Below are 13,206 nucleotides of genomic sequence, written 5' to 3'. Positions count from 1 at the left end.
ACCAGCTAGGACTGCACGGTATAGTACGGTATAGCCAATAGCCACATGTGGCTGGCTATTAAGCATTTTAAATGTGGCTTGTATGACTGAGAAATTGAATTTTTACTTTTATTTAATCTTAACATAAGTTTAAATGGTCACATATAGCTACTCACTATCATGTTGGACAGCACAGACCCTGGGGGGCAGGGGAAGTAAAAAGCACACACACAAAAAAAAAAAAAGAGGTAGAAAGTGATAAATACAAACTTCAAAATAATTCCTCAGCACTATTTGTGTTAATAACTGACGACCGCTTGCTACTTAAGTTTCCAAAGCTCTTCTGCATTTATTCTACAATTGTAGATCATTACAACCATCTGGCCAATTAATTGTCATCATCATTTACATATGAGATCCAGAGAATTCTGTGATTTGCCAAAGGAGATTCTGTGGGAGGGTGTCTGCAGCCCCTCAGGTGGGTTAACTCCACGGATGTCCAGATGGCATCAAGGAACCTCAACTATTCCTTTTCGAAAAATGAAGTGCAAGACAGACAGGTGCCTCATTCATCTCACCATCCTGCCCTACACGATGTGCAGATATTCAATGAGAATCCGTCTCTTGCCTCTCTATATGAGCTTCTCACCTACTTGGAATTTAGCTCTTTGAAGCTAGCAAGGTTTCCTGTGCAGTGCAGTGGGGGCACAGATCTCGACCCTTGGTCCAAACCAGTTTTTGCTGTCCTTTCCCCTCCCCAGGCCCTTCTAGGAGGACAAGAGCTTGGAGGAGCTCAGAGAGATGAGCTCTGACTGTAGCAAGTGAAGACGTGTTTTCGATTACTCATGGTGGAACCTATATTCTACCTATGATGTGACTTAGAAATTCAAAGAAGCAGCTTTCTCAACATCTGGCATGCAAATATGTGTCCACAAGTGGATTTTCTGTGAGAGGAGAGAAGAGATTTCAAAGGCTACTAAGAGGCTATTTGAGGGTTAAGGACCAATGGCAAGGCATAGATATGTCAAATAACTTTTTCTGCCTGCCTCACTTTGTACCAAGTTACTGAAACATTTTCCACAATTTCCTGTGGCTACATTCTAGACATTCAGAAAACCAAGCATAAGAAGATAAGGAAATTATGTTTATAATATTTAATTTATAATATTTAATTTTTAATATTTAATGTAAACATAAATAAATGTAAAATCGCTCTAGGCCAAGAGGTCTTGACATGGGATCAAAATACATGAAAAAATGAGTGTGATATGTTTGAAATTTTCCCTCATAAAGTTTTTTATTTCTAAATAAGTGAATGATTCAACAAAGAGATAGGAAACAAAAATGGAGATAGAACACATATAAAAGAACCAGTCAGAAATGAAAATGCAGTAACTGCAAAGGAGAAAACATTAGAGAGAACCAACAGTAGATTAGATGAACCAGAGGCTCAAATCAGCAATTTGGAAGATAAAGTAGCAGAAAAGATCCAATCAGAACAGCAAAAAGAAAAAAGAATCCAAAAGTTATGGTAGTTTAAGGGGCCTCTGGGACAACATCCAGTGTACCATCATCGGTCCCATCTTTGGGATACTAGAAGGTGATGAGAAAGAGCAAGGAATTAAAAACCTATTTGAAGAATTAATGATGGAAAATTTCCCTAACCTGCCGAAGGAAACAGACATACAACCCCAGGAATCTGAGAGAGCCCCACAGAAGATGAACCTAAAGGATCCCACACCTAGACACATCATAGTTAAAATGCCAAAGGTTCAGACAAAGAGAATCATAAAAGCAGCAAGAAGAAAGCAGTTAATTACCTAAAGGGAGCGCTCATAAAACTGTCAGCTGATTTTTCAACAAACTTTGCAGGCCAGAAGGGATTGGCATGAGTATTCAAAGTGATAAAAAGCAAGAACCTACAACCAAGATGTCTCTACCCAGCAAAGCTATCATTTAGAATAGAAGGACAGATAAAGAGCTTCTTAGACAAGAAAAAGCTAAAGAAGTTCATTCCCACCAAACGGGTATTACAAGAATAAGGAGACTCCTTTAAGAAGAAAAAAATAAATCGAAAATATAGATAATAAAACCCCAATAACTACACATCAATCAACAATTACTTTAAATGTAAATGGATTAAGTGCTCTAATCAAAAGACACAGGGTGGCTGAACAAACATGAAAACCCTTACATATGCCGCCTATAAGAGACTCACTTCAGATCAAAAGACAAACACAGACTGAAAATAAAGAGATGCAAAAATATATTTCATGAAACTGGAAATGAAAGAAAAAGCTATGGTAGCTATACTCATACCAGACAAAACAGACTTTAAAAGAAAGGTTATAACAAGACAAAGAAGGAGCCGGTAATGCCACTTCTGGGTATTTATCTGAAGAAACTCAAGACACCACTTCGAAGGGACATGTGTATCCATGTTAATTGCAGCATGATTTACAATAGCCAAGATATGAAAGAAACCTAAGTGTCCATCAAGAGATGAAAGGATAAAGAAAAGGAACCTATATACAATTACTCAGCCATGAAAAAAAATAAAATCTTGCTATCTGTGACAACATGGATGAACCTAAAGGATATTATGCTGAGTGAAATAAATCAGACAAAGACAAATACCATATGATTTCACTTATCTGTGTAATCTAAAAACCAAAATAAACGAGCAAGCAAAACTGAAACAAATTCACATATACAGGGAACATTTTGATGGCAGCCAGATAGGAGGAGGGTTGTGGGGATGGGTGAAGGAGGGGACGGGATTAAGAGGTACACACTGGTAGTTACAAAGCAGTCATGGAGATGTAAAGTACAGCACAAGGAACACTGTCAACAATACTGTAATAACTATGTCAGCTGTCAGATGAGTGATCATTTCATAACTTACATAAGTGTCTAAACACTATATTGTATACCTGAAACTAATATAATATTGTATATCAAATGCAATTGAAAAAAATTTTTAATTATTAAAAAAATATTTTAAAATAAAAATGTTAAAAAAAAAGACATGAAATGAGAGCATGTGTACGTGTGTGTGTGTGTGTGTGTGTGTGTGTATTGCTCAGGAGGGACCCATAGCTTTTATCAGATTTTCAAAATAAAGGCAAATCTTTAGGTTTTTTTTTTCATAGTTCTTACAATTTCTTAAATAAAACAAATATTTTATACATATAAATATATTTTAAGCTATTATAAATGTAATCTTTTTCCCCTTTATGCATTAGTTTAACTTACCACTGACAATATATCTAATTTTTTTAATTAAAAATGTTTTCAAGTCATTGTTTTTTAATTTGAATTTAATTATTAATTACAACTTTATCAATTATGTTCAGATTCATTTTCTCCTTTTTTAATTTACTAAGGATTTCTTTGGTCTAGTACATGATCAATTTATACATACAACATTCATACAGACTTACACCCAGAGATACACACATTCGATGAACAATTAGTGAAAACAACCCAAATGTTCAACGATAAGGAAGCAGTTAAAACTGTGGTACATCCATGTGATAGAATATTGTAAGTCGCTAAAAATAATGTTTTGAAGACCACTTAAATATACAGGAGAACATTCATGACAAAAAAATGATACAAAACTATACATACAGTATGATGCTGATTTTATTAAAAATGTTTATAATCACAGCAAAACTATTGAAAGAAAGAAGCTAAACTACGAACAGGGATGTTACCTGTTTTCTATAAGAAGACAATGTATTTTTATAATAAGAAAAAAATGTTGTTTTTAAAATTTGGGAATATCTAAAAAAGGTATCTTACCTTTTTGGAGAACAAATTATAGACAGTAAATTTTTGTGTATAGTAATTCTGATTTATTAATGATATCATTCTCCTTTATCTTTGTTATGAATATCGGCGCAATCATCGTAGTGAATTAAAAATCTAGAGATGTGATATATTGTCACATGCTCGTTTTACTAGTTTTGCTTTTCACAATTTGTTGCTATGTTACTTCATCACATAAGAATCCAATAATGCTATGAGAATTACTAAATAAATATACCAACCTCAAAGAGTTTTTGTGAAGATTAATAATCTATTAGAGAGCTTAATGCAGTGTCTGGCATACAACATGTACTTAATAAATGCTGGCTACTAGTTCTGGTAATATTTTAAGATTAATGTTGCTACTTAGGTTTTCCATTGGTTTAAATTTAATTGATATATCTTTTGCCAATCATTTAAAAAAAGACCTTAAAAACTTAAAAGGAAATGCAGCAATGAAAAGCCACAGAAACTGAATTAGAAGTCAAAGACTTAACTTTTAAGTTCTGGTTCTCTTACATACTTGCTCTGCAGACTCTAGGCCTCATGTTGATACCGATGGTGGGCCTCAAGAAAACACACTGTTCTGAATCTGACCCTCGAAGCCTGACACAGGGCTTTCTCCCTTTGGCCACCAGATTGTTTCCTAAATTAGTTAGAACTTATAAACCCCCGGATATAAACAACTGACATAATTTTGTTAAAATGTAGCAGTCAGAAATGTACAAGTATGATTCATTTTAGAGATACAATTTGAAAGGACGAGGTAGGTTACATGAAGCCTACAATAGGCTACTACTATACACAACAGGTAACCCTATACAGAGTGAAGTCCTCTGTCCTTCCCTCTACAACTGCATGACCATCAGACTACACAGCCAATATATGCCCTAGCTGTTCTGCAGGCTGGAACATGCTAGAGAACGATTATCCCTCCTCTAACCAGAAGAGACAGCCTTAGTTAGCCCTCAGAGGAGAAGATAATGCCCACTTCCTCCTCTCTGCCTTCAATGTCTATAGGTCAGGTCCTGCCTAGAGATATGAGGGCTATGACCCTAGCCACCCCTGACTGATGACCCACCCCTTGCCAAGGATTATCAGAAGGCAGCCTGAAAAGCTTGCTTTGGTTTACTCAGTCTGATAAGTCTGTGTTCTCTGATAAGGGCCCAGTGGGTCAGAAAAAAGAATGTGTTTTTAGATCCTCCATGAGGATAGGAAATTGGTCTTTAACCAATATCAAAATAGTACTATGCTTACCAACTAACGTTATAGTAAAGATGAAGTAAAATAACAGACATGAAAGCATTTCGTAAACTCCAAAGTGATCTTTAAACATAAAAGAGGATTGTATTTAAATAATTATAAGCAATTTAACTAGAATCAAAACCTGTACTTCTGTACCATGTTCATGGATTGGAAGACTCAGTACTATTAATATATCAGTCCTCCCCAACTTGATCTACAGATTCAATGCAATCTCATTTAAAATCTCAGCTGGCTTTTTCATAGAAATCAAGAAGTTGATTCTAAAATTTCATGGATAAGCACAGAAACTAAAATAAGCAAGACAACTTCAAAAAAGGACAAAGTTGGGAGGACTCCCACTACCTGATTCCCTGCCTTCCTATAAAGGTATAGCAACCAAAGTATTGTGGGTTTAGCAAAATAATAGACACAGAGACTAGCAGATAAGAAGACAGAGTCCAGAAACAGATTCATACCTATATGCTCAAATGCTTTTCTACAAAGGTGCCAAGGCAATTCAACAGCGAAAGGAAACTCTTCTCAATGAATGGTGCTGGAACAATTCAGTATCCATATACAAAAAAAAGTGGTCCTCAACCCATACTTTTTACCACACAAAAATAAATTAACTTGAAATTACCTAAGTATGAAACCTAAAAATGTAAAATTTCTAGAAAAAGACATAGGGAAAAATGTTTGTGACCCTAAGTTAAGCAAAGAATTCTTAGAAAAGACACAAAAGGCACAAAATTATAAAATAACAAAATGATAAACTAGACTTCATCAAAATTAAAAACATCTGCTCTTTAAGATTTTGTTAAGAAAATGAAAAGACAAGCCACAGACTGGTAGAAAATATTTGCAAAATACATATTGAATAAAGAAAAAGTATCCAAAATATATTTTAAAAACTCTCATAACCCAATAATTAGAAAATGAACAACTCAATTTAAAAATTGGGCAAAAGATCTGAATAGACACTTCACCAAAGAAGATACAAGAATGGAAAATAAGCACACAAAAAGATGTTCAACATTATTAATCATTAGGAAAATGCAAATTAAAATTACAATGAGAAGCCACCACACATGCGTTAGGAATGACCGAAATTTTTAAACCTGAAATACTACCACTTCACACCCATCAGGATGACTACTGTCAAAAAAATAAATAAATAAAATAAAATAAAAACTTTTTAAAAACCCAAAAAATAACAGGTGTTGGCAACAGTGTGGAGAAATCAGAACTCTTGCACACTTGATGGGAATGTAAAATGGTACAGTCATTGTGGGAAACAGTTTGAGAGTTGCTCAAAAAATTAAAAATAGAATTACCATATGATCCAGCAATTCAACTTCTGGGTATATAGCCAAATGAATGGAAAGCAGGATCTCAAAGAGATATTTACACACCCGTGTACACAGCAGCATTATTCACAATAGCTAAGAGGTGGAAGAGACCCAAATGTCCATCAAAGGATGAATGGATAAACAAAATGTGGTTTATACATACAATAGAGTATTATTCAGCCTGAAAAAGGAAGGAAATCCTGTCACATGCTACAACATGGATGAGCCTTGAGGACATTATGCCAAGTGAAATAAGCCAGTCACAAAAAGACAAATACTGTATGATCCCATGTATATGAGGTACCTAGAGTAGTCAAATTCACAGAGGCAGAAAGCAGAACGGTAACCGTCAGGGGCTAGTGAATGGGAATGGGGTGTTACTGTTTAATGGGTACACATTTTAAGCTTTATATGGTTTTGAAAAAGTTCAGGAGACTGGTTGTGCAACACTTAAAAATGGTTAAGATGGTTAATTCTCTGTTGTGTTCTTTACCACAATTAAAAAGAAATACTGAAATACCAAGGACTGGAGAGAGAAGGCAGTTGCTGGAGCTCTCATACGTTGCTGGTGGAAACGTGAAATAGTATAGCCACTTTATGAAACAATTTAGCAATTTCTTATAAAGTAAAATACACATCTGCCATATGATCCAGAAGTTCTACTACTAGGTTTATACAAAAACTATATGTCCATAATATCTTCATACTATGTCCATAATATCCTTAATTACAATTGCCAAAAGGTGGAAATAATCCAAATGCCCATCAATTGATGAAATTGTGGTACCTCCATGCAATGGAGCACTAGTCAGCAATAAAAAAAGGAATTAACTACTGACAGATGCAACATAGTGGATTGAATTATGTTCCCTAAAAAAGATATGTTCAATCCCTACCCCCGCATACCTGAGAATGTGGCCTTATTTGGGAAAAGAATCTTTGCAGATGCAACCAAGTTAAGACGAGGTCATAAGAGATTAGGGTGGTCCCTAAATCCAATGACTGATGTCTTCATAAGAGAAGGGAGAGAAAGGTTTGGACACAGAGACACAGACAAACAGAAAACAAGGTCATATGCAATGGAGACAGAAAGTGGACTGATGGAGCTAAAAGTCAAGGGACACCAAGGACTGGCGCCAACCAAAAGAAGCTAGAAGAAGCAAGAAGCAAGAAAGGATTCTCTCCTTAAGCCTTCAGAGAGCACAGCCTGCTGACACTTTGATTTTAGACTTCTAGCCTCAGAACTGTTTTAAGCCACCTAGCTTATGTTATTTTCTTACGGCTGCCTTAGGAAACTAATACATGCAATAACATGGATGAGTCTCAAATGAAGTACGTTGAGTCAAAGAAGAATTCAAAAGACTACATATTTTTTATTCCATTTACAAGACACACTGGAAAAGGCAAAAGGACAGGTCAGTGGTTCCAGAGGCTGGAGGTGGGGGATGGAAACAGATTACAGAGGGATGTAAGGGAACTTTGGGGAATGATGAAACTCTTCTGTTATCTTGGTTATGGTGCTGATTATTCAACGCAGAATCACTTTAATTGTACTGTATGTAAATGACACCTCAAAAATGTTTACTTAAAAAAAATATGTGCTTCTGGGATTCCCTTTTCTCCTCAGCTTGTCAAGAATCCTGGGAAGAGGACTCCTACTGCCCTAATCAGGGATAATGTGAAGAATGAAATAATAATAATAATAGTTATAGATTACGACCCATGGAATAAAATAAAAAACCACAATATCATATAGAAATCAATATATAAATTGAAAGTTTGATAAGGATCAGGATAAAGTATCTCCTCACAAAATATTTACTAATTACAAAGGAGAAACATAACTTTAAATTGGAGAAGTCTGACAGACACCACCTTAATTAAGTGATAAAAGTGAGCATCAGTTGTCCCAGGACAAATGAAAATTACCCATTTATTGGGATACAGTAACAGCATCAATTCTGTGCTATTCCTGCCAAAGATGCATAATCTGAATCTAATCATGAAGAAACATCAGACAAACCCCAGTTGAGGGATACTCTACAAAATAACTAGCCTGTAATCTTCAAAAGTGGCAAGGTCAAAAAAGTCAAAATAATTTTTTTCATGTCAAAAATAAAAGTTTGAAAACTCTACTAGACTGAAGGAGACTAAAGACAATAACTAAATACATGTGATTTTGAACTGGATCCTTTTGCTACAGAGGACAGTAGTGGGACATTTGATGAAACTTAAATGGGGTCTGAAGATCAGATGGCAATAATGTATCACTGCTAACTTTCTCATTTTGATGGCTCTATTTTGGTTATGTAGCATGAGGTCCTTGCTTGTTAGAAATACACAGCAAAATATTTGGGGTGATAATGGCATAAGGTCAGCAACTTATTCCGAAGGGAAAAAATGTTATTTGTATGGTACTTCCAACTTTTCTGTAAGTTTGCAATTGTTTCAAAGTACAAAAAAATATTCAAAGAATCTTGGCAAAGCCAGGAGCTGCCCAATGCAACAGGAGAGGGAAGTCACAGTAAATTCTGTATTCCTCCAAAGCTGACAATAAAATGCCACACTACTGGGCTCTCAAACACAGTAAACCTTGACAGCGCTCTATTTTCTGAAGCATGAAATCCAGCACAAGAGATTTACTTTATTTGTATAATGAATGATCCAAAAGGCCAATATATAGGAAGTTTGATCTACACAAGTAGACCTCTAACATTGAGTGTATTAAAATGAGATTCCAATGTATATTAAAGACGATATTCCAGTGTAATAGGTACAAATATGTTTAAATTGTACTTTTTACAATTACTATTATATTGAAGAGTTCCTATTAGTACTCTCAAATGAAGTCTCCGATTTAAATACTACTTTTGCTTAAGGAACATCTTCAAACAAGTGAACCCAGTTTTCACAAGAAAGAAAGAAGACAGTGATATCCAAATGAATCAAGTTTTGCTTCATCTTAAAGGTGATATCTCAACTTTAACACCAAATCTTAAATTGCGTAATAGAATGACAGGCTAATTTTTCAGAGAATAGGACATCTAAGTAAGTCTAACTCGGATCGTAAAAAAAGTATCATATACCATCATCTGAAACACCAATATCACATTGTTTTGAACAAGGCCCATCACTGATATGAATGATTAAAGCATCTATGACACTGCACTAAACTAAATGCAATATAGACCACTTACCAAGGTCTTAGATCTGTGTTGTCCAATGTGGTAGAAACTAGTCACAGGCAGGTAGTAAAATGTGGCTAGTTCAAATTGAGATGTGTTTTAAGTGTTAAAAAAAAAAAAAAAAAAAAAACAGACTTCAAAGACTTAGTACAAAAATAAAGAATGTGAAATGTTTCATTAATGTTTTTTGATACTGATTATATGTTGAAATGATATATTTTGGATATACTGAGTAAATATTTATTTAAATAACATTAAAATTAATCTCACCTGTTTCTTTTTTCTTTAATGTGGCTACTAAAAAGGCGTAAATTACATATGTGGCTCACATATTTATAATGGACAGCGCTGCCTCAGAAAATTTGTGAAATAACACTATCTTATGCTTCAGAAAGCAGGAAAGAGAATAATGATGGACTTCTAAGGAAAACGCTTAACTGTATCTAGGCCAGGTTTATCCCTCAAGATTAAATCTTTTTAAGGATAATAATCTCTGCCTATCCTTTTACAGTCCACTCAGCTTGAAGAAGTAAATATCTGGAGGTTACCTGGAACTCTGATACACTGCTACGCAGCTGGCTCACATTTGGTAAGGATCCTCCATGGTACTGGGTCAGGCGCAGTTGCTGAAGCTTCTGAAATTGAACCTGCGAACACAGTGATTTTAAGAGTGTTGAGAGATGACAGAAAAGAGCTGGAGAAGCATCGAAGTACGGTGTTTTGCAATTAAATGGTTCAAGAGTGAAAGTCTTGGTTTCGATTTCTTCTCAACTTAAAATCGTCAGGTTTCCGGTGCTTTGTGGTTTTTGATTAGTCTATTTTTGGAAAGAATTTACCCATGTTCCAAATGTCCCATGCACCATGATAGTAAAGCACTCTCTTGCAAGGACTTTGAGTGTGTGTGTGTGTGTGTGTGTAGGTGTATGGGCACAATCAGCAAAAGGGAATTTCTTGAAGAAAAACTAAGCCATTACCTACAACTTTATGACATTAACTGTTTTTCCTTCTCCATGCTCTTTTCCAGTCATTTACCTTTATGTGTAATAACTGCATAGTTGTGATCATAACATAGGTACAATATCGAGCATTTTCTATGAGATTATGTATTCATATTTTATGGCAACATAACATTTCTTCTGAATTATTTCCACAGGACACATTCCAAAAAGTGATTATTAAATCTCTGAGTGTGGTCCTCTTGATGGCTCTCAACGCATAATGCCAAACAATTTTCCAAAGGGTATATCGATGTATACATGAGAAAGCAGTTTCATCAAAATCCTCACTAACACTGGATATGATCATTAACTGGGGTTAAGGAAGGAGTCCAATTCAACAGATATAAAATGGTATCACACTGTTTTAACGTGCCTTTCTTCTGCAAGTTCTTTCTTGCTTCATTTTTCAAAAGGCAGTAAACCAGTTGCAGTTCTTGTAAACTCCAAAGTGGTCCAATTTGGTCTTTAAGAGTTCTCTTCCTAAATAAAAAATTACCTCTGTGGTTATATAGCTTTTAGCACGTATAATTCATGCAAAGAAGAAAGGGTAGATAGGAACCCTCAGGCAGATTTTCATCCTTTCATTACTTTTTGTCTTTGTCTAACAAAAAAAAAAAATTACCAGTCCTGAGTCTCTACTGCCCACTTCATCCTCAACCCTCTCCACAACCACCAAGTGAGCATCCTGCTTTTATAGACCTGGAGACTCAGACAGAGATGTTCAGAGACTTGTGCAAGGTCACAAAGCTATAGGAATCAAAGCTATGGGTCTAACTCAAAATCCACAGTCTTTCTTATTTCTGCTATGTTCTTTTTTTTTTTTTTCCATTTTTTCCTCAATGACTACAGTGTTTATAAACTTAGAAAAGTGAAGTTTGGCTGACAAAAGCATTGCTTGGCCTATGCAGCTGATTTTGTTTTGTTTTTGCATTCATTATGAAAACTTTCAAATATATACAACAGAGAGATAACTCCACCTATCTGTCTTCCAGCTTCAATGATTATCCCAACTTATGTCCAATCTTGATTCATTTTTACCTCCTCCACTAATCATGGCACCCCACTGAAAGAAATCTCAGGCATATTATTCCTTATTTCAACATATGGTTCCAAAAGATAAGAACCTGTATCTGCTTGGAAGTTTTAAAAGCATACAAAAACTTTTGGCAGCCTTAAATTCCTTAGACCCACAGAATGTGATTTCTTAAACATACCGTACTGTGAGAAGGTTATAATCTATTAATCAAAACCCAGATCTGAGAGTCAGATAATGGGAGGAGGACATTGTGAGCTTTCCCATCTATCGGCTGAGTTATAAGAGTAAAGTTTTAGCTTTTGATGTTAACATTCTCAGAGCATTTACCAGGACCATTTGACTCTCTGTCCCTGAAATTCTCTAGACAAAATTCTCATTCTCCACCCCTGCTTCATCTAAAGCCTTTGATTCCTTTTTTCCATCAATCCATTCATTTATTCACTTATATAAAACTTTTAACTGTGTGCCAGGTACTGTGCCAGGCACTGGCTCACTAAGATGAATACATGTCAAAGTTCCTGCCTTCTGAAAGTTTTCACAAAGGCTTCAACTCTTACCCAAAAGCCTTGACACTTCAACCAAGCTAGTAGGTTCTACATCTAGCTAGAAACTTGCCTTCCACTAATCTTAAGGCGCACTCATGGTCTCCCACATCTGTTCTACCTCTCAAAGTGCCTATTTCTATACCCTTCAGAGACTGTAGCACTACAGTAAAAAGAGCAATGGATCTGGAATTGCAAGACCTGACTTTATAACCTGGAGCTGCCACCAGGTTGGGCAAATTACTATGCTGTCTACTTCACAGTGGCAATGTATGGATTAAAAAAGAGAACAGACGCAACACTAGTATGTAAAGGTAGAGCTCTGGATAACTTCTCAAAATATCATCATTATTGTTGATATTCTCAACTACCTCCTAAAGCCATGAGAAATTTTGATATTTTCTTCTTTTGAGATGTAAATCATTGAGCTAGAAAGAACCTCAGAGACTGTCTGCGACATCATCATACTTACTGATGATAAAAATGAGGACCAAAGAATAATTAGCCTGAGGCACAGGTCACAGACTAGCCGCCCATGAGCCACATGTAGCCAAGAGAGTTCTGTTTGACCCACATGATAGTGACCCACTCAATGTTTTACATTTTAATCTTAAAATTGGAAAATTGTATAGAAATTTGGATTTCCAACTTCTCTGCATTGAGCGATCATACAACACTGAACCCATATTCTTGCATGGCAAAAATGCATGAAGCTGAGAAGTGGCTGCCTCCTTAGACAGGGCTTGGGTTCTCCTGTTTGCCCAAGTCTTCATTGAATCCTATTAGTCCTCTATGATAGCCAGCAATCAGCTACCATGTGTCATCATTCCTGATCCCCTCACTCATTTTCCTTATCTGCCTCACTCTGTAACTTGAGTTAGCAACCTTTATACTACAGTCACACACTTCAGTGGAATTTCCTTTAATGTCAGTATGAAATAAGATCCAATCCACACTACTTCATTTTTGAAAAAGTCTCTTAATAGTCAACGCAATCCCAAAATCCCAGCAGGCCTTTTTATAAAAATTGATGAGATAATTCTAGAATTTTTGAATATC

General features: G+C 35.6%; 1 protein-coding gene across 3 annotated transcripts in view; it reads right to left on the bottom strand.

Moving 5' to 3' along the window:
- The window catches only part of CRTC3 (CREB regulated transcription coactivator 3), an 80,059-nt gene that overhangs the window by 61,561 nt on the left and 5,292 nt on the right, over window positions 1–13,206 (bottom strand). For 2 of the 3 annotated variants that reach the window (XM_016151538.2, XM_016151540.2), the window contains exon 2: window positions 10,120–10,218. In XM_016151538.2, coding sequence (XP_016007024.1) covers window positions 10,120–10,218 — 99 coding nt within the window. Of the gene's footprint in view, window positions 1–10,119; window positions 10,219–10,942; window positions 11,050–13,206 lie in introns of all 3 variants that reach the window. The other variant, XM_036231929.1, reaches the window with a different exon arrangement.

The sequence above is a fragment of the Rousettus aegyptiacus genome, unplaced genomic scaffold (genome assembly GCF_014176215.1).
Source record: "Rousettus aegyptiacus isolate mRouAeg1 unplaced genomic scaffold, mRouAeg1.p scaffold_m13_p_14, whole genome shotgun sequence".
NCBI lineage: Eukaryota > Metazoa > Chordata > Mammalia > Chiroptera > Pteropodidae > Rousettus > Rousettus aegyptiacus.
This window is presented reverse-complemented; position numbering and strand designations above follow the sequence as displayed.